Source organism: Spea bombifrons, chromosome 10 (genome assembly GCF_027358695.1).
Source record: "Spea bombifrons isolate aSpeBom1 chromosome 10, aSpeBom1.2.pri, whole genome shotgun sequence".
NCBI lineage: Eukaryota > Metazoa > Chordata > Amphibia > Anura > Pelobatidae > Spea > Spea bombifrons.
Genome location: NC_071096.1, coordinates 17,863,844 through 17,889,930, shown reverse-complemented (window position 1 = coordinate 17,889,930; position 26,087 = coordinate 17,863,844). Strand labels below are relative to the sequence as shown.

At 42.4% G+C, this 26,087-nt stretch overlaps 2 protein-coding genes and 1 non-coding gene across 3 annotated transcripts; 2 read left to right on the top strand and 1 right to left on the bottom strand.

Annotated features, from left to right (window-relative positions):
• Positions 1-909: 909 nt before the first annotated feature.
• On the bottom strand, positions 910-15,748 carry POLR2G (RNA polymerase II subunit G). Its single transcript, XM_053449046.1, has 8 exons — positions 15,590-15,748; positions 14,616-14,725; positions 3,347-3,506; positions 3,055-3,105; positions 2,896-2,961; positions 1,982-2,053; positions 1,718-1,751; positions 910-1,066 (listed from the first exon to the last, which is right to left on the bottom strand). The coding sequence occupies exons 1-8, from the start codon at positions 15,599-15,601 to the stop codon at positions 1,053-1,055; spliced, it is 519 nt and encodes a 172-aa protein (XP_053305021.1). The 5' UTR covers positions 15,602-15,748; the 3' UTR covers positions 910-1,052.
• On the top strand, positions 13,190-13,315 carry LOC128468089 (small nucleolar RNA SNORA35). The gene has a single exon (XR_008345806.1). It is a non-coding gene; the product is annotated as a small nucleolar RNA SNORA35 (small nucleolar RNA).
• Positions 15,749-15,758: 10 nt separating the features above from the next.
• ZBTB3 (zinc finger and BTB domain containing 3) lies at positions 15,759-20,276 on the top strand. Its single transcript, XM_053449029.1, has 2 exons — positions 15,759-15,994; positions 17,872-20,276. Exon 2 carries the CDS (start codon positions 17,874-17,876, stop codon positions 19,974-19,976), a length of 2,103 nt encoding a protein of 700 aa, XP_053305004.1. The 5' UTR covers positions 15,759-15,994; positions 17,872-17,873; the 3' UTR covers positions 19,977-20,276.
• The last annotated feature ends 5,811 nt before the right edge of the window (positions 20,277-26,087 follow it).

Sequence of the window (26,087 nt, the reverse complement as noted above, 5' to 3'; positions counted from 1 at the left end):
AAACGGTAGTGAATTAGGGGTAATGACAAATGAGAAGGATTTGGGAATTGTTATAGACAACAAACTAGGCAACAATGTGCAGTGTCAGTCTGCGGTTGCTAAGGCCAGTAAGGTATTGTCGTGTATAAAAAGGGGCATCAAGTCGCGGAATAAAGATATAATTTTGCCCTCTGTATAAATCAATGGTCAGAAATCTGACTGCCATTTTGGGGTCAAGAAGGAATTTTTTTCCCTGGTTAGTGCAAAATTGGAAAGAGCGAAGCCGGGGTTTTTTGCCTTCTTTTGGATCAAACAGCAACAAACTAACAGATATAGGAAAGGCTGAACTTGATGGACGCATGTCTTTTTTCAGCCTATGTAACTATGTAACTATATGTAACTATATAATTGTCTGAAGTTATAGCCAATCACAAGCTCCACTACAGGTTTTTTTTAGTACCGATCCTATAGCGGTGCAGGGAACTCTCTTCTCTGACAGTCGGGGAAGGTCTGCGCGATGGAAGCAGACAACCCCCGCTGCTAACCACACCTCCTTCCGGCTGCAGCGGAGGTTGTCTACGCGAATCGCGTAGAGCTCTACACGCTGCCCGGACTAAGCACTGGGGACTCAGAAGCACCGGTAAATTGGGGGGGCATAACACAGAAGGATCCAGGTCCCCTGCATCGCTGCGGGGGATCTGGATCTTAGTCTCAGTCAGACCTACTTGAGGTCTGATTATAAGATGACCCCAATTATAAGACATTTGGGCATTTGCTCTGGAAAAAACCTCTTCTTATAATCGAGCAAATACAGTAATATATAATCTAATAAATTGGCCAAAATTAGTTACCAAAATTTTAAAACTCACGTCACTGCAGAAGTTTGCTTGGCATTTTGGCGAAACACATGTGCTTCAGTACAAGAGAAAATACATCTAACCATTTCATTTATTAGTGTGCACATAGTCATTTGATGATGTTCCACCACATAAAAGCACATCGTCCTAAGTGAAACCACACTGAAAACAAATATAAATATCCAAAATCCAGGCTTGGAGGGAAGAAATATCTTGCTAACTGACAAGACCTGCAAACAGAAAAAAAAAATTGAAAATCAGTTTGAAATACGGCATCTAACAGAGAAAATAAAATGGATGTAAGAGTTCTGCTTCTTAGAACCATGTTTTAATAGAACATGTCTAAGGTGAGATGCAATGAACCAGCCTAGCTCCTTGCATACCACCAGGTAAAGTAGGCAATTATCTGGTCTACCCTTCCCCTAGACCCTGTTTAAAATAAACCAATAAAATGTATTGGTCAGTTATAACAGATACTGACTTTGAATGTTTACCTTGTTTGTTTTGTAGATAACATTGTTCTGCACTGTATAAATACAAAAAAAGTCCTCCTAGTGGAGCTAGTAAGCTATGCACTTGTATTCTTTCCTCTGAAGGTTTATCACAGAAACCTAACCTTTACCAGTTAATATGGCAACATTTGTGTCCCATGACAATTAAGTGTGTATATGACAAAAATGTACATGACTGAAGAACGTATTAAGAATCAGATTTGTCAGTATCTTCCCTTGCTAAAAACAAATTCTGATATAATGCAATTCCATTTTGTATAATGTAGAGTCTAGGCCAGTCATTGTGTTACACTGCTGGGGGGGGGATAACAGATGAGGGTTAAGACAGCCAATTATTAATTTATAGAAAAATCATATATGAAGCCTCACCAAGGTAATCGTCCATTAAAGAGCCGATGGCAAACTGAAAGCAGAAAAAATAATTAAAATACAGCAGCAGTGACGAGTGAATAAATAAGCCTCCTATGACATGCAATATAAGATTATGGAGAGTTATTCTTCAATACCAACAAACCAAAAATAGACCACAATTTATTTTTGGTTTTAATTACAGAGAATAATATATATAATATATGAATATCTGATTATGATGATTATACAGCAGGTACTCCAGCCAGAACCACAATCGCTTACAATATCATTTTTATCCACTCTTGTTCCAACAATTTTCAGCCGAATCTCATCTTCTTGCTGGATGACTATGTCCTAAAAAACACAAAGAATGGCTGTTTTAACATTTCTGGGGTGCTAGTGTTTAGCTGTAATTTTCTTCTTTCCCATTTACTGAACCCACACAAGTTATATATTGCTTTTTTCAAGAAGGGCTTTCTTTAGATTTAAGTATTGCCCCATAATGTGCAGAAAATAATGACAAGTAACGTTTTGCTATTTCAAAACCTTTTCGAAATCCGGTAGTTCTGCCTCCATGTGCTACTCGGAACATCCTTGAACCTGGCCAATGGAATTTACCCCAATCAAACCATATATTTTTGAAGAAAAGATACCCCAGGGTATTTCAAATGCTAATATTTTAACTCTTTCCATGCACTAATTCTACCACCAGCGTTTGTCAAACTTTGTGGTAGCAATTTTTTTGCTCCCCCCCCCACACACACACACTATACTTCAGGTAATAATAATTTGAAGACTTGCTCATAAAATACACCCCCCCATACACACACTATTGAGGCATTTCAGTGACACAATTGGAGCTCTTCTAAAATGGGCAGCCCCTGAGAGGGGCCAGACATGGACCCTGATGCTGATCTTAGTGTTGCTGAATGCCTTGACATTGAGGCATTACAGCAACAATGGTTAGGTGAAGAAAGCGACAATTGTTATTTACTGACTGTTTTTGCCTGATGTTCCTGGACCGTAAACAGGTTAAACACCAGTATTTCAGAACATTACTTGTATCATATGACAAAAACAAATATAGAGCGTCAGAGGTTAAACACAATACTGAAAGCATCAAGTATGGGATCCTTTGTTCCACAACCTCATGAAATTAGTATAAAATACACAAAAGCATAGTCCTGATTCCTTACCTCATCTACAGTCTTATAACATGGAGGGTTAGAGTTTGGGTCAAATTCCATTTCAGACGGGATTGACTGAGGGGGGAAAAGGAAGAAAGGGATAACCTTAATCCAGAGGGAATGTTTGACAGTAATATCCAGAAAGGGTAGACAGACATCACTACTCACATGTCTGGAAATGAAGCAGGCCATTGGCCCAATTTCTGTAAACAATCCAACCTTGCATAAAAGATGGAAAAAGTGTCATGAATGGAGAAGTTCTCAGGTTATGAGGATTAATCATACACCTGAGGATATGATCGATACTCTTGAAAGCTACTACTGTACAACACTCTTTCCTAGCATCCAAAAAAATATACCAGCTAAAAGTACAGTTAATGTTACTTATTAAAACCAACAGCCAGATTTTGAGACAAAATCACAAGAGTTGCAACTATACTATTTCTTGAAAAATTCTCACCTTGTTGACTTGGGTCACTACAGCATCTACAACCTCACCCTTAAAGGGACGGAAGACAATAGCCTTGTACTTGACTGGGTACAGGACAAAGCCTCTTCCAGGCTGGATCACTCCTGCACCAATGTTGTCAATTGTGGTGACTGCAATCACAAAACCATACCTGGGGAGGACAAGAGCATGGACATAAATACATGAAACATAATTGCTTACTAAAATCAGAAACAGTGTGCACTTTTAATAAAGAAATCAAAAGACTATGTATGTATGTATGTATGTATGTATGTATGTATGTATGTATGTATGTATGTATTCGATAACAGTAATTGACAAGGCAAAAGCACTGTAATGCAGGCTGCAACTAAAGGGCCAGTTTGTAGGAGAGTTGTATGCACTATTCAATGGGTAAAGAGGCTTTGAAGAAGCCATATTATACAGGACCAGCAATGCTTTTCCTGCATCAGAAACTTACTGGGGTAAGAAGACTGTTCCCTATATACCGTATTGGCTCGGATATAGGCCGCCCCCGTATATAGGCCGCACCCTAAGTTTGGTGCTTTTTTAAAGGAGTTTTTTCTTTAAAAAAGCACCAAAAAAACATGCTGCCACTCTGTCCCCCCCCCCCCCGAGATATGCTGCCACTGTCCTCCCTCCCCGAGATATGCTACCACTGTCCGGGGGGGGTCCGCACGATGCGCTTAGACAACCTCCCGTGCCGGCACCCCCCCCCGTGGGAAGTGCTGGCAGGGGAGGCTGTCTGAGCGTATCGGGGAGTAGGATGCAGGTCCCCTGCACCGCTGCGGGGGATCTGTATCCTAACCCCGCTGCCTGCCCGGCGCCTGTCAGGCGCTAGACCCCGAATATAGGCCGCACCCCCACTTTAAAGACTTAAAGTGGGGGAAAAAAGTGCGGCCTATAGTCGAGCCAATACGGTATGAATGTTTTCCATTTGATCAAAATTGGAAAAACAAAAATTAGATCTGAGATGGGATTTTAAGAAAATATATAGTGAAGTCAAGAAATTGAACACAAAACTCTTAATACCATGTAATTTTGTTTTTCCAAATTTTATCAAATGGAAAACATACATATATTCACAGACTGTCCACCAAAATATTTCCATTCCCTAGAAAATAGATCATGGGCAGCTGTGTTTTTTCCCCTGTGCAGGAAAGGATCAGTACAACTAGACACTGTGATGAGTGAGACCTTATACCTCATTGAGCGTTGATATATGCAATAGTTGTGCTCCTTCTTGATAACTTTCCCCAGCCCGACAGGGTTGCATCTGTGGTGACAATCCAACATCAAGTAGTCTAACAAGACTGCTCACCAGATTTTGCCACCAGAAAGCTCCAGTCTGTTTTAAAAAGGAGCATCCTTGACTAGAAGGACTGCCTGCACTAGAGGTCTGAGGTGAAGCCCCATGGAATGACTGGAATAGTAGCTGTTAAAAGTCCAAAATGTCTCAAGACATACATGGTCCATCAATTTCGGAGCTTCTGGAACACTAATTTCTATACACAAGCGAATGGTACCTTGTCCCTGGGAGGAGCACTTTCGTACAAGTTTTAGGTACCAGTCTTGATGGGACTTATAATCCACCGAATGTTGCTTCCTTCGCCCCATGGCCACCAGCGATTAACCCCTTCATCGCCAGACAGAACCAGCATTGCAGAGAGAAGTGGCTGCTTTACCACTGTGGCTAGCTGAAGCTGAGCTACACCGTGGGGCTATTGTCCTGAAAAGGACAATAAGTGATCATAGCAGAGGACAGCTCTTCCCGAACCTTGGTGGCACTGTAGTATACGGAAGTATAGCAATACGGCGCTCTACTGCCCTGATAAGGACAGCACCGAGGCTTACCTCAAAAACCAGACAGGACTTGTAGTGAGGTAAAACAGGAACTACTTTATTTGACCCAAACACACGAACTATATATACACATATATATGCAAGAAAGGGGCAAGACAAATATCACAGGATCTAATTACCATGTCAGGAAGGAAGTAATTAGATACAATCCTGCAACACAATATCCGGGGGTTTTTGCTCGATTATAAGATGTAGAGGGTTAAAAGGCATTTCATGGGGCACAGTGGCATATAGGGGGTATAAGGCATTTCTGGGGCAGAGTGGCAAGCCTGGGGGCAGATGTGCATAACTGGGGGGCAGGTTGGAAAATAAAAGGAAATAAAAACAAAAGATATTTTTTTCAATCATAGCTTTTGTTAAAAAAAAAAAAAAAAAAAAATAAGTTTACATGAATTAACATTTACTAGTAAAACTTTTTCCTATAGTCTTATATTCAGGCATTTTCTTTTTTCTACTTTAATATTCAGATTGGAGGGGTCATCTTATAATCGAGCAAATACGGTACATTAATTGGACGTAGACATGGCATGATGATGAGACATAATTGGCTTGAGACAGACAATGGCTAGGACACAGATAACAGGAGCTGACAGGATTAACAGCTACCTGTTTTTGATAATTAGGTATGCAGCAGTGACACACCTAGTCATACCTACAAGGGGTCTTAAGACAAGGGCTAACTCACACAATAACAGGGGAAACACTTCACACCTATAAAATCAACAATGCACCCAATGCAAAGACAATCAGCTTTCTTCCTACAACAGGATGTCCAGCTGACATTACAGTTTTGATACTCTGAGTGGGAAATGTAGTAAAACATGTACCTGGGGAAAATCAGTAGAAACTGATATCCCCCGTATCCACACACAGAAGTCTTTACAAGGCCTGGGCCCATAGTCGGCAGGTGGGAGGCTGGCTCTCAGGCCTCTCCAGGGGCCGCAGTGATGGAGGGTTCCATCACAGCATCCTTCAAGACTTTGGACAGTAAAACAGGTTTGGGAATTAATAATTTCGGAATCCATTTTGTTAGCACAATCATCTAGGTATGGGGTGACATGATAGCCCTGCTGACATTATTATCTTTTATTTATATACCAACAATTTACACAGCGCTTTTTACAATACATATATTCAAGGGGTATGACAAGACTTGAATTGATAGACTAAGACAACCCTTTATCTTAAACCAGTTTATCTCAACATAATTTAATAAATGGGAGACTTGGTTTGGGGATCTAAAAAAATAAATAAAAATTACGAGATGCAGCTCTAAAAACACAGAAGATTTTTTTCCTTAATATAGTGGCAGTACCTATGGGGTGTCATTCTACCTTAGGGAGAAGAATCTGAACCAAAGAGTTATTTCCCCCTCTAATTCTTCCTAACCCATAAAAGCACATCAAACAAACGAAGCTGGTAAGTTCCAAAAACACCAATATGCTTGCAAAATAATTGTAATGGTAGACAACAGGAGGAAAGGAAATACGTACCACCACTATATTAACCCCTTCAGGTCCGGGACGTACCTGGTACTTCCTGGTCACAGGTCACCGGTAGACCGGGACGTACCAGGTACGTCTTCCTCAAAAAACACCCCCCCCCCCCACATCGCCACAATCGTGGTGATCGCGGGGGCGCTGCTGCTGCTGTCTGCCCAGGAGTCTGGGCAGACCAGCACAGCCTCTCTAACCCCGCCCCCAAGCCTACGATCACTCCCACAGAGTGATTCTGTAGGCTGAAACCGCGATTGCAGAAAAATCTGCAATTGCGTTTTCAGCTGCCACAGGCAGCTTCAGGGAAGGGGGTGGTGTGTTGAATGGGTACCCACACAAGTGTGGGGACCTGACCCAACACCCCCTGCTGCCTGATCGCTCCATGAGAGCGTCAGTGCAGCGTTCCCGTTTTTTATGGGGCTCTGCTGCTGGTGGTCTGCCTGGAAGCCCAGGCAGACCAGCAACAGCAAAAAAGAGTCCCCACAAGTCCCACGACTCCTCCCCTGCAATCTCCAGTCTATGGGAGATTGTGTCGCAGCTGCCAGAGGCAGCTTCAGGGACAGGGAGACAGGGTTCATTGACAGGGTTCTATGAAGCAGAGTGGTGTATGAGGGGGGGGGGGAGGCAGAGGGGTGTATGGAAGTGGAGGGACACCCACCGGCCGACAGTGAGGGGAATCCAGGTCCCCTGCACCGCTGCGGGGGATCTGGATTCTAGTGTTATAATCTGATCTCTGTTTGAGGTCGGATTATATAAGGAGAGGAGTTTTTCCAGAGCATTTGCTCTGGGGGAAAAAAAAAAAAAAAAAAAAAAAAAAAAACTTTATAAAATCGATAAAAATCGATTCAACTAATAGATAATGGAAATAGTCAACGATTTTAATTATCGATTAATTGTTTCAGCCCTAACTGTCGGATTGGATTCTTACGGCTTTCCCTTTAACCATGGACTGAACTCTTTGAGGGCTAGTAATACTGGCTTTAGTTCTCGGTAATTTGACGACTGGGTTAAATCGCTTGGTGACCAATTTCCTCGTCTGAAGAGGTAACCTAAATGAGCTCCCCAGCCTATTTTGGAGGCATCTGTGGTACGAGCGACCCACTTTTGATGAAAGCAAAAACCCCTGGTGAGATGATCCGTCCTTTTCCACCAGTTCAGATGAACTAAAATGTGCTTTGACACCGAAGTTCACGTTTAGATTTTCTTTTCCGGACCAATTCCTTAAGATGTCCTATTGAAGGGGCCTTATCTGTGCTTTTGACCAGCCTACTGCTGGGATACAAGCAGCAAGAACGCCAGTGATGTTCATAGCCTTGCTGAAGGAGCAGGGTGGATTCTTTTGTAACGTCCATACCTCCCTTCTTACTTTCTTGATTTGTTAACTGTGGGGGATAAAGACGTAGAGAGTTTGAGTCTTTTACTAGACCCAGGAACTTAATCTTTGTGGAAGGAGTAAGGTTGGATTTTTTTAGGTTTATAATCCAGCCATGTTCTTCTAAAAACTTGATTGTAAACCGGCAAAGGTCTTGAGCGAAACAGGTTTTGATGAGCCAATCGTCTAAGTATTGGACAACCGTGATACCTCTTTCTCTTAAAGCTGCTGCAATAGGATTTAAGATTTTTGTAAAAATCCTCAGGGCTGATGAAAGACCAAATTCTCATTCCGTTCCTTTTAGCGAGCCTGAGGAATTTTCTGGATGCAACTGCAATAGGCACATGGAGATGTGATCCTAGACCTGAAGGATGCCTAACAATCTCCTTTTTGCAGCAATTCGGTGACACAGAACTCTCTGAGTTCTGCTTGGCTTTTGCAATTGCATTTAGCTTGGACACACAAGCGAATCCTGAGCTGGGGCGAATCTCCTAAGTGAGGAGTTACAAGCAAAGAAGGAGTTCAAAAACAAGAAAGGGTAAAGTATAAATCCTTGTAACTCCATATAATATATTTATATATATTTTACGTCTTACATTAGTAGGCATGTTGGATAATGCCACTCAGTACATGTCTTGCAAAATATACTGCTGTTGCAAGTGGGAGCAGGTTTCTTCTTTGGAACGTACTGTACTAGATCTAAAGAGGCAACTGGCAACACTGAGGGACATAGACAACATGGAGAGGAGCTTACTGCTTACAGAGCAGGCATTGGCTGGGGCCAGTGCTGAAGGGGGTGGAGATGGGGAAGAAGAGGTCTCGAGGGCAGAGAGCTGGGTTAGATGTGTAAGGCTCCTGATGAAGCTGCACACAGCGAAATGCGTTGAGTGACTATTTTTGGACTATTTCTTTATTTTAAAATCAGCAATATAGCTGTTTTAATTAATTTTACTATTTGATTTCAAAGCACTACATAGTGTTTTTTATATATATCCAGTATATTGTGACCTGGAAATAAATAAATAATTTTTGTACCATACGGTGTGGGCAGTTATCTGTTATACTGCACACCCACCTGGACCCACTGGATTGAGGCACACATCAACAGGACCAGATTGCCACCAGGGACTACGGGCCTTTACATGCTGTTTTAAGTGTAAGTATACTTCCATTTTTGCGTTCTCGGCACTTACAACAGTATTACACTATTGGATATCCTGTTTCTTTTGGTGTTCCTTGATATACACTCCATGCGAGGATCCTGAGGGCACCTCCGTTATATGTGCTGACCAACACAGTTAAACTGTGAGTGCAAAATCCGGGATAAATTGGGCAGATTTTTTATTTTTACACCTACACTATATATCTTTTTATTTGCTTCTACTTTTTTATAATGAATGGAATACATGAACGCCCCCTAATGGACCCTTGCTGAATACTTCGAAACCCGGAGAGTGTTGTTTAAGGGCTGCAGCTGTGTTTCCATACATACAAAAGGAAAGTTCCTTTTTATCGTTACTTTATTGAGTCTTTACCCGTCTTGGCTGGTTTTCAACCTTTTCACGTTTAGATGTGTAAGGGGCAGCAGGGGCCGGAGAGCTGGGGAGGTTTGTTCTGGGCTAGATCACCCCAACATGTTCGCCAGTTTGTGCGAAGATGCTGGGGAGACCAGCTCAGAGGAAGCATTTCTGGGGCAGGCTGACTCTCCTAGCAGCCAGGAGAGTAGCCTCTCCAGCATTGTGGGGAGCCAGAAGGCTAGACAGGTGCTGGTGGTAGGGGATTCAATTATAAGGAAGGTTGATAGGGTAATCTGTCGCCAGGACCCCGAATGCCGAACAGTATGCTGTCTCCCGGGTGCTCGGGTTCGACATATTGTGGACCGGGTGGACAGATTGTTGGGAGGGGCTGGAGATGATCCAGCGGTCATAGTACATGTTGGTACAAACGACATAGTTAAGGGCAGGTGGGGTGTCCTTAAAAATGATTTTAGGGCACTAGGTCAGAAACTTAGGCAAAGGACCTCCAAGGTAATGTTCTCTGCAATATTACCATTACCACGCGCTACTTCAGGGAGACAGAGGGAGCTTAGGGAGATCAATGTGTGGTTAAGAGCGTGGTGTAAGAAAGAGGGATTTGGTTTTTCGGAGAACTGGGCAGACTTTGCAGTCGGCTACAGACTCTACAGAGGTATCAAGGATCTTTTAAACTAGGTTCTGGGGGGATAAAGATAGAAATGAAGTGCTAGCTAGAGTAGACTGGGAAGGGGGTCTAGCTATGGGAGAAGGGGGAAAGCATTGGTGTGGTTAACAGACAATATGGTGTTGCATAGTACAAAACCTGATGTCAACAATTATTTGGCAACCGTTACACCAGAAATGGGTAGTAACCTTAAATGTCTTAGCAAATGTGAGAAGCTTGGCAAACAAAATGGGTGAGCTAGAAATATTGTAAGTAATGAACAATATGACTTGATCGGTATCACGGAAATGTGGTGGGATGATACGCATGTCTGGTCAGTAAACTTACAAGAATATTCACTTTTTAGAAGGGACAGCGTAAATAGAAAAGGGGGAGGGATATGTTTATATGCAAACCCTAAACTTAAGCCCAGTATTAAGGAAGGTGTGCATGAAGACAGTAGTAATGTGGAGACGCTGTGGGTGGAGATTAACCTAGATAGTAGAAAGAGTCACACACTACTTGTGGGTATATGCTACAAGCCACCCAACATTAGTAATGAGGGGGAAGATCAGCTGCTATTTCAAATTGAAAAGGCTGCAAATAGGAATGAAGTTTTAATCATGGGAGACTTTAAATTACCCAGATATAGATTGGAATAGTGTAACTTGTTCCACTAAGGGCAGGAAGTTTCTGAACCTGCTTAATTACCAATTTATGTCACAATTAGTAGAGACCCCAACCAGAATGGATGTCTGTCTAGATCTGGTTATAACTAACAATGAGGAACTTATCTCAAACATTAAAGTAAGAGAACACTTGGGAAATAGTGACCATAACATGGTTTCATTTGAGATTAATTCCAAAAAGCAAATTGTTAACTGCTCTACCAAAACATTTAATTTCAGAAGGGCAAACTTTGACAGGCTAAAGGTCAACCATGGAATATATAGACTGGGATGGATTGTGATCGGGTTTAAACACAGAGGACAAATGGAATACCTTTAAGCACACATTGCAAAGTTACACATCCCAATATATACCTATGGGAAACAAATACTTATTGCCAAGGAAAGTAAAACCAATCCAATTATTGGTATTTTAGAGCTTCTTGATCCAAGGAGAAATCCAATTGCCTCCTGGAGTCAAGCCCGCTACTTGCCGACTTAAAGAGACTTGCCATTAGTTGCTCCATAACATCTGCCGATGCAGATGTTCTGCCTCACTCTGCTCACCACCCAGGGAGCAATCGGAAGAGGGATCCCCTGGACACAACCCGTGTGCCCCACCAGACTAAAAAATGAAGAACTGGCTTAACTGGTGCTCCGTGTGCTTTTATGGGTAAAAAGGAAGAACAACACCCCGTTAGTACTGCCACTATATGCAGGCAAAATAAAAGCTTTTTAATAATTCTCAACATTCACTGGTCTAAAGTAATGTTTTGCCATTCCAGTAAGTAAAGAGCCAGTCACCCTTCAACAAAGTGTTATTGCTTGGGTCTTCCTTTGTCCTCAAAAAGGGACCTTTAAACTGACCATTTACTTCTCACAGACAAGACACTGTCTCCTTCTGGAAAGCCAGTTTTTCTGGAGCCACAAAATACCCAGTTCCTGTGGGTGATGCTTTTAACAACGAATACAGTTAAGTGGAAGAAAGATAGAACTAACAGAATTCTGTGGAGGTTTTTTTGGCACAGGTGGTTGTTAGGAGGAATCGTCAATCTTCTGGAAATGTTGACATTAATTCAAAACACGCAATAGAAAGAATTCCTTAAAATAAATCCTGCCAAATGTATCCTTTAAAAGAAGGACCAATAGATACTCTGCATTGCAGTGTTTCTAGGCAAATGTAACTTGGCCACAAACAGATATGCAGTAACTTAAAATAGTTGACCGTAGACTTTTCAGTATATAAAGAGGGGAGGGTAACACTCCCTCATCCTGAAAACCTGCTTAAGCAGCAAAAAAAAGAATAATTCTGAAACCCATGTTCTCTGCTCATTTGTAACTGCATAGCATGTTACATCATCACATAGTGTTTTCCGAGTTCCAGGAGACCTCTAGTCATAAGGGAAGACACAAAAAAGGTCTGTGTGCCATGGATAGGCAAGTATTTCTGTTAACCCCTTCACGACCTTTGACGGTCCTGAACCGTCATGGGGTTAAATCGGCTCAGAAAGCAATCAAAGATTGCTTTCTTCGAGCAGATTGTGTTGCTGTAATGCCTCGACAGTTAGATCGCTCCCCGGAGCTTTTTTATTAGTTAGAAGCTAAAAGCTTCGTTTAAGAAACGATCAGAGGTCGTTTCTTCCACTCAGTTGGTGTTCTTGAAATGCCTCGATGAGAGAACTGTGGAGGTTTCTGTCCGTGGCAGAGCTGGGGTCACTAGCCAGTGTGCATCAGGGCCTATAACAAGAACATGGGTGGAGTTGATCTGTCAGATCAACTCCTACAGCCCTACCTCATTTTGAGCAAGACAAAGGCCTGGTACAAGAAGGTTGCAATTTATCTAATGCAAATTGCAACCTACAATGCTTTTTTGTTGCATGAAAAAGCAAATCCCGGAATGTCTTTTTTGCGATTTCAGCTTCGAGTGATTTCGGATTTCTTGTACCAAGATGCACCTGGTCCCCGGGCGGTGATGGAGTCTAGCAGAATTGGGGCTACATATTTTATTTTTAGAATTCCTCCTACAGAGAAGAAGCAAAATCCCCAAAAGAGATGCAGGGTATGCTACAGCAGGGGGCAAAGAAAGGACACCCCATTCTACTGTCCAGATTGCCCTGGAGAACCTGCACTCTGCCTTGGTAACTGCTTCAAGCTGTACCACACAGCTGCCCATTTTTAATTTTTTTTTCCTGCTCTACATTTGTATTTTTTCCCCCCCATTTACTGCTATTTAGATGTTTTTTGCTGCACCATTTTTTTGCACTGACAAGTGACCCCTGTGTCTTTCCCATGGCATGAGGGAATCGCTTAAGGTGCTAGATCAAATCCCTTCTTGGAGAAAGGACAGGCTTTCTTCTGCCCCATCTGAAAGTTGGGTACAAACCAAGTTTTGACCGGATGTTGTAAACAGTGAATTACGCATGTCTCAAATGTTACAGTTTAGCCCCCACACAACCTGCCAAACCCATGCATGTGGGGCATCGCTGTACTCAGGAGATGTTGCTGAACACACATTGGGGTGTTTGCCAGTGACATATACCAGAACCTGTATATTTATAACTAAAGTACAATTTGTGTGAAAAAAATATATGGTTTGACGGGGTTAAATTGAGTTAACCGGCTTCAAAGATATTCCAAAGAGGAGATGGAGGCAGAATGACCAGATGCTAAAAGTCTGTGTTGAAAACCTGAATTACGCATGCCCCAAAAGTAGCCTTTTACCAGCCAAACAATCTGACAAACCCATGCATGTGGGGTATCGCTGTACTCAGGAGATGTTGCTGAACACATATTGGGGGGTTGTTTGACAGTGACATATACCAGAACCTGTATATTTATAACTAAATTACAATTTGTGTGAAAAAAAATTAAAAAGAATTACTATTACAAAGTTTGATTGTATAATTGGGGCATGGAAAGAGTTAAAATAACAGCACTTGAAATACCCTGGGGTGTCTAGTTTTCAAAAATATATGGTTTGACGGGGTTAAATTGAGTTAACCGGCTTTAATGATGTTCCAAAGAGGAGATGGAGGCAGACTGACCAGATTTATTAAAAAAGGTTTGAAAATCATAAAAACGCTGCTTGTAATTATTGCCCTATAACTTACAAAAAACAGCAAAAAAACATAAAAACATTGGGTATTTCTAAACTCAGGACAAGTAGTAGAATCTGTTTAGCTAGTTTTTTTACTCGCTTTTTTAGGCGAATTCAAATAAGTCATAAAATGTGTTTTTTTTCAATTTTTCACCATGTTTTTTTGTTTTATAGTAAATAAGATGATATGATCAAAATAATGGTATCTGAAGAAAGCCCATCTTGTCCTGAAAAAAAACAATATATAACTTGTGTGGGTACACTAAATGGGCGAGGAGAAAATTACAGCTGAACACAAGCACCGCAAGTGTCAAAACAGCCTCGGTCCCACAGGGTACAAAACGAAAAAATGAACCCGGTCCTTAAGGGGTTAAAGCACTTCTTGCAGGAAAAACATGCCAGTGTTTACTTTTTAAAATCAATAGTGGAATAAGGGAGTTGAAACCACATCTCTCCGGCAATCTTTTCCTTTAGCAAATTAAACCCACTGTTTTAAGCAGCAGATTTATTTATTTTTTTAAATTACGTTAATTTAACATGACTGTGTGCATGTTGGGGGGGGGAGGGGTAAGTCTCACATACTTACTTGCCAGTGCATGTGCCCTCTACCTCTGTAAATAGTTTCTGTTTGACCGTGTTGAGGAGGTTGGGACCAAAATATCTAGGATGCAGGAGAATTTCATGCTCCAGTGAGATCTAGAAGAAACAAATTATGTTTTCTTACTCAGTACTTCAATATGTATTATTTGAGCAGTGTGTGTGTGTGTGTGTTGGGAGGGTATTTACTGATTGGCTTCTGCCACATGGGCAAAAGGAGCAGGAGATGTGTTCTAACACATCTTGTGGAAGTGAAGAAGTTGCTAGATGGGGAAATAAGCAAATGCATATGCAGGAGGTCTGATTAACCCATCCACACATTTGCAAAGGGGCCCCACATAAAAATCTAAAGGGACCACTCCACTATAAAATGCATTAAACTGCATATGATGGTTTATTATGCATTCTTCCAAACTAAAAAATTATAAATAAAACTTACCTGACAGCGTAGAAGCTAACCTGCAGTAGTAGCTGCCCTGCTCCTCATCTATGGTCCCACTATTCTTATTACTGATAGGCAGCTTGAAGAAATAAATCAGTGGCAGGACAGTGCTCCCATTCAAAGTCACCACAGACCAAACAAATGTCCTGCATGGTATTTTGCGGTGGGTGGAAAGCATGCGGGCGATGCTTAGACCCGTATGTGCAAAATAAAAACGCAACTAATACTAGCAATTGGGAGCACTTTCCTGAAACCTAATGGCTTCTCAAAGAAAACGAGTAGAACAAAACGAACCAAGGCGGAAGTGTGGCATTGCATTTTCTTTCTAAAGTAAGTGCCTATTTTACTAGGTCTGAAAAATGCTTATTAACGATTTAAAGCACTTTACTACCTACCTTCAGTGGACTTCTTAAAGGCAAAAAAAATCGCACAGATCTATCATAGGGGTTTATGGATTAAACGTTAATCGTACATGACATAATTTAACCAAAACAACGATTCTAAGTAGAGGATATACTCACATGGTAAAACATAACGTAGCACCCGTTTCCTCTTCGATCAGGACGCACAATACGCCTATATGCTCACTCCAGGAAGTTTCTCGGACAAAGTCGCGCCTCCTATTGATGGCGTTAACGCGCATAGGAAGTGACGTAGAGACGGTGGTTTGAGGCAGCGCCGGCTGAGCTCCTGGTGTCCTCGGGCTTAGTGGCATAAAAGGGTGACTGAACGCAACCAGAAGAAACCGGGGGACGCCACAGGACAAAGATCGCCGGTCGGAGCGGGAAGTTTGGCAAAGGCCTCCAATTGGTGTTGGGTTATGTCTATCACTAGACCTAGCGGCCAACCAGTGTAGGGTGGGCAGGTCGAACGCAGGCCAATCATCGTACGCGAGAGGCGGGTTTTCCAGGGCTTGCTTTGTGCCGGTGAGCGATGAAAAACAAATCACGGGATCTAATAATGAGGGTTATTTCATTACTTGTGCTATTAGGAACACACACACACACACACACACACACACGCACGCACACACACACACACACACACACACACACACACACACACACACACACACACACACACACACACACACACACACACACACACACACACACACACACACACACACACACACACACACACACACACACACACACACACACACACACACACACACACACACACACACACACACACCGCCCCCTACCTTAAGGATCTCGAGGAAAACCCTCCTTTGCTGACAGGCACTTTCACTGGAGCTTCATAGAAGCCTCAGCGTAAGTGAAGGGCAGTAACGGAGGCTGTGAAAGTGTCTGTCAGCAACGGAGGTTCACAAACCACCAGGGAGTCGGGAGAGAGGCAGAGTTGTGTATGGGAGGAGGAGGGGGGAAGGCAGAGTGGTGTATGGGAGGAGGAGGGTTGTATGGGAGTCGGGGAGAGGGGCAGAGGGGTGTATGGGAGCCGGGGAGAGAGGCAGAGTGATGTATGGGAGCCTGGGAGAGAAGCAGAGGCATAGAATTTATAAGGCATAAATGGGGGCGAGTGGCATATTGGAAGTTATGAGGCATATCAGGGACACAGTGGCATATAGGGGGTATAAGGCATATCGATATTTGGCATATCAGGGGGGCATAACACATATCTGGGGGTATAAGGTATATCAGGGGGCTCAGTTGCATATCACTGGCATATAAGGAGTATATGGCATATTTTGGGCACAGTGGCATATCAGGGGGCACAGTGGAATCTCTGGCATATAGGAGGTATAAGGCAGAGTGGCAAGCTGGGGGTTAGATATGCATAACTGGGGCAGTTTTATAAATAAAAGAAAATATAAACAAGGCTTTTTTCTCAGTTTTTATTAAATATGAAAAATAGTTAATGTATGAATTAATATTTACTAATAACTTGTTTGGTGTTCTTGTAGCTTTTATTATTATGTTAGTAAAATAAGAAGGTGAATAGAGAAATGCCATTGTGATAAATAGATGAAAGTGTAAATTTTTTTATTACATTATTTTGCTTTTTTTCTCCGATTAATCAAAAAAATAAAATAATCGTTAGTTGCAGCCCTACAACCAATTATAGTTGTTAGATAAGATGGGCCTAACGGTTCTTATCTGCCACAGAGTGTTTTTACTGCATGCTGACCGAGTAAAATTCATCACGCGCTGTACGTGATTAAAAAGAAAATTACGTTTAGTTATTTACATATATTTACTGAGCCTTCTGTGTCACACTAGTACAGTTTGCAAAAGGTAACGCTATCCGTTTCAATCAATTCCATATTTATATATTCACTGCTTTTAACGATGAACAATATTTAGGTCAACCAATCCATTCCTCCTACGTGCACTTTTTCAAGAAGGCAGCCCCCTCATGAGACCCCAAACTCCTCTTGCCTCCCTCTCTTCTTGGGAGTTTTAAAATGTTTTGCATGTATCTTTGTCCCAGAACCCCAAAGGCTATAATAATATGTATCATAAATGTACTTATAAATTAAAATGTGTAAAAAAAATACCGTACGTTCTTCCAACTACTTTACTCATTTACTACTCATAGCTATCAGTAGATCACAAAGTCTTGGTGAACCATCCCTTTAAAACAAAAGTGTCCCTTTTGTCTATTGCAAATACTGGGAGGAAAATGTATCTACTAGACCTGTCATTTCCTACCTTTCTCTCTTTTCCCTTTGCCTTTTTTATATTTTTCTTTTTTTGCTTTACAGCTTGATTTTTTTTTCTGTTTTGTAATGTCACACATTTATAAATGTTCCCTTTATTTCCTCTTTCTTTGCTCTTAGCCATGGAATTCCCAGATCACAGCCGCCGCATCCTCCATAGCCTTCAAGACCAGCAGTCTCGGGGATTCCTTTGTGATTGTCAGGTGACTGTTGGCACTGCCCATTTTTTGGCGCACCGGTCAGTCCTGGCATCGTGTAGTCCCTTTTTCCATATGTCCTGCAGAGAGCGGCCAGATACACGAGAACTCACCCTGAACAACCAAATTGTTACTGCACCAGCCTTCTCTCTGCTTCTCAATTTCATGTACTGTGGACGTCTTCGCTTCCAGGAGGCACCTGTTGAAGATGTTCTGGCAGCAGCCAGCTATTTGCACATGGATGAGGTGGTGAGGGTCTGCAAGAAGAGGCTACAGGGAAGGGCACCAGCTGAGGCAGACAGCACTCGCAAAGAGGAGGAGGGTAGAATAGTATGCCAGATGTCAGAGAGTGAAGGAGAAGGCAGGGAGCATGAAAGACCAGAGAATGGGCAGCTAGTGACAAGGGTCTTAAGATACCATGGCCCAAATGAAGTAGATAATGGGCATCAAGTAATGTTGAATCCAATTTTCCAACTTCAGGAAGAACCAGGAATTTCTAGATATAAGAGACAGGAGGAGGCAGGGAGTTGTCAGAGATTATCAGGGACTGTAAAGTATTCACAGCAGGAAGCAACAGGAAGTGGACAGAGAGCGGCAGTGAATTCTAGAACTGAGACATTAAGTGCAGTGGAAAGTTACCACGAGGTAGCAGAAAGCTCAAGGTTTGATCTGCCAGAAGGAACAGGCAGTAGTCGGGCAATTACTAGCAGTATGAAACTTCAAGGTCTGCAGAGAGCTGTAAATGGGAAGGAGTTGTCAGGAAATTCTAAGTTTGAAGTTAATGGGAGAAGAGCAGAACAGACACTTACAGAAAGTGTGAGACATGATGTGCAAGAATCAGCAGAAAGTATTCTCACATCTTTTACACACAAATATTCAACACAGAGCCAAGATTATGTACTGCCCTCCAGAAACTCCCCAAAGAGGCTGGAGCCTGCTGCTGGTGCACAGGGAACATCAGGAGGTGCAAGGTATTCACTTCAAGTGCAAGAAACTGCATGGATTAGTAGCCAGACACCATCCATATCTAGATTCTCTATGCAGAACCAACAGGAAGCACAAACAACTGTGGCAGTGACAGGAACTTCCCGTTACCCTCTACAAAGACAGGAGCCCACTGCCATGGTGGCAGTATCAGGAACTTCCAGATACTCTCGGCAGAGTCCAGAGATAGTAGGCAACACAGTGACACAACCAGGTAGCTCCGGCTATGCCATACAGGAATCTACAGACAACATGCAGGAAGCACAGATATGTTCTCAATACTCCTTGCACACACAAGAGCCAACGGACAGTACAAACACACAGCCAGGCCCCTCCAGATGCATTTCACAAAATCCAGAGTCATCAAGAAATTCTGTGGCATTGTCAGCTACATCCAGGTGGCCACTACACCGCCCTGATTCACCTAATGGCAAGCAAAAGGAGGAGGGAGAGCGTGCCAAGTCTGAGTTGGTAGTTACAACAACAACTCAACCTGGCATGGAGGTGGCGGCTGCGCTAAGTCCTTGCAGCTCCACTGGCAGTGATGCACACCAAGCACACACAGGTGTTACTGTAAAGATTGAAGCCATTGTAATATCAGATGAAGAATGTGAGAGGGGAGTGAGAGCATTTAAACGGCATGAATTTGATGAGGAGGGAGAGGAGGAATCTGGTTACCTTCCTTATCAAATGATAGCAGTGCCAGGAGGGCATCACCCAGGTTATGGAGCCATTCTGCCTCCTAACATGCATCCTGAGGCCATGTATTTACAGGAGTTTGAAGGCCATCCTGGATTCCCAATTTTCCCAGAGGATGTGCCCACCTGCAAAACATGCGGTAAAACCTTCTCATGCTCTTATACGCTCCGACGACATGCCACAGTGCACACACGTGAACGCCCATATGAATGTCGGTATTGTTTGCGTAGCTACACACAAAGTGGAGACTTATACAGACACATCCGCAAGGCACATAGCCAACAGGAGCCAAGTGCCAAAAAACCAAAGGGGGATATGGAGCCAGCACCTCCAAACTTGCCTTGAAATTAGTGGTTGGGTTTAGCAGTCACTGCTCTAATAAGGCTACCTTTTGAGTGGCCAGAAGGATAATGAGCATATGCACAATATGGTCACTGAAAACAGTCTTCAAAATGGGAGGGGCTGTGCTTTTAAATTGCACATTTGTTCCAAATAGTTGTTATTTATTCCATGTTAATGTATTTTGTAAACTAAAATTGCCTTCTTTATATCTCCCTCTTCTTGTTAGGTTATAAGGAAGTAATTGTAACTCACAAAAAATGCTTTTTTTTCTTGTCAGTAAAAGTATGTTCCCAATTAAAACAAGCATAATTATGTCTGTTTTGATTTTTATGCTTAGAAAGGTATACTTTGAAAGGTGGCTACAATTAAATATCTGTATAAATCATACACTGGTGTATGATGCACATCAGTGATATTCTTATTTAATTCTAATATTAATAATACTGGAATGTTATTATTATGGATATTCCCATAATTGTACATTTGTTAAGACATTTAGTTATTTAAAATGGTGAGTTATGCTTGTTGTGTGACTGTGAAGTAGACAATATCTGCTTAATTGTCTAAAAGATGTCCAAGCAACATTTTTATGAGAAACATAGCCAGTTAGCTTTTGTGTCAACAGGCTCCTGATACTTTGGGTACAGACAGGAGCTTTGGACCCATGTGCAGTGTGCAAGCAAAATGATTAGTGGTTTGACTAATGCCTGATAATTTCCCAGGTCATGCTACTAGTGATGTCCGGTTCATGAACGAATCGTTCTTTTGATCTGATTGTTTTCAGTGATCCGGATGAATCGGTTCATTAGACTGAACAATTCATTTTTAACAGTTCAGTCTGTGAATCATGCAGCTGTAACCTGATCCTAGAGTGAGTCATCTGCACAGCACTTAGGCACAGACTTTGGGATCAGGTTACAGCTCATCCATTCATAGATTCGTTAAGAGAATTGTTCAGAGATTCGAATTGTTCAGAAAATCGTTCACAGCACATTGACACAATACTTTTATAAATAAATAAGGATTTAGATTCCCCTTAGTTTGCCCCCTTTACCTCTAACTGCACCTTAAGTTAACTTTATTAAATTAACCCTCAGTCCACAGCATTAAATTAACCCTAAAGACCCCATTAACCATAGCTGTCCCTAAGTTAACCCTAAACACCCTATTAACCATAACTGCCCATAAATTAACCCTAAACACCCCAATAACCATGGAATGTGTATTTGAAAACAAATATTGCAGAACCAGGAGCGATGGTATTTAAAAATATTTGGGGGGGGTTCAGACAGAAGTAATCAAACTCACTTAAAAAAAAGTTACAAAATGAAAAAATAATATAATATAATAACCTTCTACATCAATTATTTCACAGATATAGTGAGGAAAACAAGAAAACCAAATTCAAATTACTAACTAGTGTCAGCAGGCAGAAGCAATGAAACAGTGCTTTAGCATATATGAAATTAACATATGAAATAGAACTGACTCTTAGTAAAACTAAGAGAAAGTCCAAGAAATTCAGACCAGAGGTGTCACCAGGAAAAAACCTAGATTAATATTGATTACTTATCTAGTCCCTCCTTGACCCTCTACAGTCTGGTTTGAAACCCCTTCACTCTACTGAAACAGCTCTAACAATAAAGTCTCCAATGACTTGTTCTCTGCCAAAGCAAAAGGTCACTTCTCTATTCTAATACTACTGTATCTCTCTGCTCCTTTTGATTCTGTTGATCACCACCTTCTTCTAGACTCATTTGCGATACAGCTCTCTCCTGGATCTCCTCATATCTGTCTAACCGTTCCTTCTCTGTCAACTTCCCCCATCTCTTGGCAAACTAATCAACTCATTTGGCCTCCAGTATCATAGTTGCAGATGATACCCAAATCTACCTGTCTTCTCCTGATCTCTCTCCATCTCTCATGTCCTGTATTACCAATTGCTTGTCTGCTATTTCTTCATGGATGTCACAACGCTACCTGAAACTTAATCTTTCTAAAACTGAACTCATTATCTTCCCTCCCTCCATCTCCACTCCACTACCTGAATTCTCTATCACCATTAACAACACGACTATCTCTCCTACTAACCAGGCCCGATGCCTTGGGGTCATCCTTGACTCTAACCTTTCCTTCATTCTTCACATTCAGTCCCTTGCCAGATCCTGCCGCTTGCACCCAAAAACATCTCTCGTATACACCCATTGCTCACCCAAGAATCCACAAAAACTAATTCACTTATCATTTCCCGTCTTGACTACTGCAACACTCTTCTGGTTGGCACTCCACTGTCTTGACTCTCTCCTCTACAGTCTATCCTAAATGCCGCTGCTAGGCTTATCTTCCTTGCACGTCGCTCCTCTTCTGCTTTCCTCCTCTATAAAACCCTCCACTGGCTCCCAATTACCGTTAGAATTAAATTTAAAATCCTGGTACTGACATATAAGGCCATCCATAATACTGTTCTTCCATACATTTCTGACCTCATTAGCAAATACTCTCCTACTCGATCCCTATGTTCTTTCCATGGGCTAAGGCTCTCCTCCTCACTTATCACCTCTTCCTTTTCCCGTCTACAAGATTTCACTCGAGCTGCCCCATATCTCTGGAATCTACTCCCAAGAAATCTTCACCCTCCCTCCCGACATTCAAGAAATATCTAAAAACCCACTTCTTCAGAGAAGCATACCATCTTAGCTGCTAGAACTGCCTTATCATTGATACAACCACCACACTACCTCTAACCCTTTCTTTGTGCCTTATGTTTGTCACCCCATTTTCCTCTAGAGCTTGCCAGCAGGGCTCTCTCCACCGAATGTATCAGTTTGTCTTAGTCTGCCAATTCTTGTCTTGTCATATCCCTTGAATTTATGTATTGTATTAAGTGCTGCATAAACTGTTGGCGCTATGTAAATAAAAGATAATAATAATAATAATAATAATAGGAACAGGAGGTAACCTGGAATCAAAAACGAAAGTGCATAGTGCTCTCCGTAAAAAAAAACCAATGTATTATTTAAAACAAGATTAAGAAAATTCACAAATTAGCAGAGAAACAGGGCGCCTTATCGAGTCCCCACACAGTAGTCTCTGAATCATCTTAAACTCACGCAGAGTGTCGGCTCATCCGGGAGTTGAGGCAGGATCCCAAGTGTTGCTTCACTCTCTGTGGGGAGGTGGACGCTGACTCCGCAGCTCTTATCTGGTTCAGCTCTATCAGCCTGGTTCACGCGGTGTGTTATAGTCCGCCTTACGCCTTTCGTAGACAAAGCTCTACTTTATCAGAGGCATGTTTGTTTTTGTTATCTCATATCATATCATATCAATTTTCTATATGCTAAAGCACTGATTGCTTCTGCCTGCTGACACTAGTTGTCTGCGTCCATCGCGCAGACCTTCCCCGGCTGTCAGAGAGGAGAGTTCATGAGAGTTCGCCGAATTCTCTCTGACAGCCGGAAGGTGTATGCGCGAGGGACGCAGACAACCCCCGCTGCTAACCGCACCTCCTTCCGGCTGCAGCGGAAGTTGCGTAGACGTCTACCACAAAATCAACCACAATATGGGCGTAGGGACGGGGGGCAGATCCCCCCAGTAAACCGATAATGAAGAAATCCCCCCCCAAGGCCGTAGGAATCCCCCCAATCAAAACGCTGTATGGCACCCAGGTGGAGGAGAGAGCCGAGCGGTCCCACCACAGGACTTCAGCCAGAAAGTGAACTACAAATGGAGTGGGTGGGTGTTGAGAGAGGGTGAGAAGGGGAAGAGGTAGTAGATAGTGAGAAGGAGGGAGATGGGGTAGATAGGGAGAAAGGGGGTATTAAGAATATTGAAATAAACAGTGAGAATTAGAGAGAATGAATTAATATGTGGATGAATTGTGTGAATGAGTAAGAATGAATGAATGTGGATGAATTGTGTGAATGAGTGAGAGAATGAATTAATGTGTGGATGAATTGCTTGAATTATTTATAATAATGCATTAATGGATATGTGTATCATGGATGTGATTTAGGGAAAGGCAGGGCGGGCCGTTTGGGGACAAAGATGGCTCACGCTGGGCTGTTTGGGGACAAAGTTGGCTCACTCTGGACTGTGGGGAATGTGGACGCCAGGGCTGGCCTTTAGGGGTGTGCGACCTGTGATCTATGCCTGTAATTTATGTGAATTCTAGTTGATTTATACCTGCAAAGCTGGGTTTATGTGTTATTCTGTTGATCTGTATCTGCTATGCTATGTCTCCATACATTATTTATGTATACCTGCAAATATAGGGTTTGTATGTCTTATTCAGTTGATCTATACATGCACGTGCTGTTTCGTGTGTTGTTTATTTGATCTATACCTTCAGTGCTGAGTTTACTTGTGATTTCCAGTTGATCTATACCTGCAATGCTGGGTTTCTGTGTTCTGTTGATCTATACCTGCTATGCTATGTTTCCATACATTATTATTGTATACCTGCAAATACAGGGTTTTTATGTCTTGTTCAGTTTATCTATACTTGCAGTGCTGTTTACATGTGTTGTTTATTTGATCTATACCTGAACTACAGGGAGTAAGTAAATTAGAGGTATGGTGAATGAGGGGACAAAGGGACTCTATGGATGATTACTGGGGAGAGGACCTGTCAATGTCACGGTAGGGTCAGAAGGAGGGAAGACTGCACTGACCCTCACAGTCTTCTCCTAATCTGCACTCAGTGGGGCAAATATATTGTTTTGGTGTGGAAGCAGAGGGAGTGTTTGCATGCTAGGGAGTGTGAGCGCGTCCCAAGGAAATGCTTGCTTAGGGTCCAATTTTTCAATATTTAAAAAAATATTTTTGTTACAAAGATTAGCTGTTTTTTCCTATATTTAACCCCTTACGGACTGGGCTCATTTTTTCTTTTTGTACCCTTTGGGACCGAGGCTGTTTTAACACTTTTGCTTTTGCTATAAACAAAATAATAAAACATGGTGAAATTTTGTAAAAAAACACCTTATGACTTTTATTTGAAAAATCTTTTACTCACCTACAAAAGGAAGTAAAAAAAAACGAGCTAAATAGATTCTACTATTTGTCCTGAGTTGAGAAATGCTGTTTTTTGTAAGTTATAGGGCAAGTTATAGGGCAATAAGTACAAGTAGCGTTTTATGATTCCCAACCCTTTTTTTCCAAATCTGGTCATTCTGCCTCCATCTCTTCTTTGGAACATCTTTGAAGCCGGTTAACTCAATTTATCCTCAATTTATCCCCATCAAACCATATAGCGGGTAGTCAGGCGAGCCAGGGGTCAGGTTCACTAAGCGAGTAGTCAGACAAGCCAGGGGTCGGTAACAAGAATCTCAGGCAGAGGTACAAAATCAGCAGGCAGGAGGGTAGTCAGGATAGCCAAAGGTCCACCAAAGGTAACAGCAAAACCACAAACGCAAACTCAGAGAGAAGACCACAACAGGGTGCCTGTGGACAGATCTGCAGGGTTTTTGAATCTGGCGCCACTTAAAGCCACGCCCCCAACAGAGCATCAGGGGCGTGCCCTAAGACGTCCCTCTGACTCACGGCTCCAGCCGTGAGAATTGGCTGCGCCCTCAGTGGAGACCGGCGAAGTAAAGCTTTCTGGGGATTCCTAAGGCAGCGAGCAGTCTTTATTCTGATCGCTGCCGAATCCCCAGACCTGCCACCCGGCTTCTTGCACCGGCGATCGGGTTGTAGATCGCCAGTGCAGGGAGATCGGGGACTCCGGGCCCCACCGCACTTACGTGCGGACGTCCGCCCGCCGGAGACGGAGCCCGAGCTCTCCAGCTCGGGTCTCCGTGACCCGCAAGCGGATCGCCGCACACGAGACCCCGGGACCGCGACCGGACCCGGGACCGCGATCGCGACATTTACTAGGAGCCAAGATCTAATTTTGAGTAAGTCGCCATCTTTCCTTGCCAGAGCCCTACGGACAGAAAAACTATTACTTTACCATTCAAGTGAGTAGTTAGGTTTTCTGTAATTTTCTCCTTTTTATTTTATCTGTTTGGTGTAAATAATCTGTTTATCATCTTTTTGTGTATGCACTGTGATTTTTTGTTCATAATAAATATTCCTTTATTAAGTTCTGCCTTTGTCTGGTAAAGACTCACGTTACCT

What these genes read in the sequence shown, in the direction of transcription:
- POLR2G (XM_053449046.1), bottom strand. An exon ending in CCTGCTTCATTTCCAGACAT is followed by an intron (nt 2,962 to 3,054) that starts GTGAGTAGTGAT and finishes TTCCCCCCTCAG; the next exon opens with TCAATCCCGTCTGAAATGGA. An exon ending in GTTATAAGACTGTAGATGAG is followed by an intron (nt 2,054 to 2,895) that starts GTAAGGAATCAG and finishes TGTGTTTTTTAG; the next exon opens with GACATAGTCATCCAGCAAGA.
- ZBTB3 (XM_053449029.1), top strand. Translation starts at nt 17,874, where the DNA reads ATGGAATTCCCAGATCACAGCCGCCGCATCCTCCATAGCCTTCAAGAC.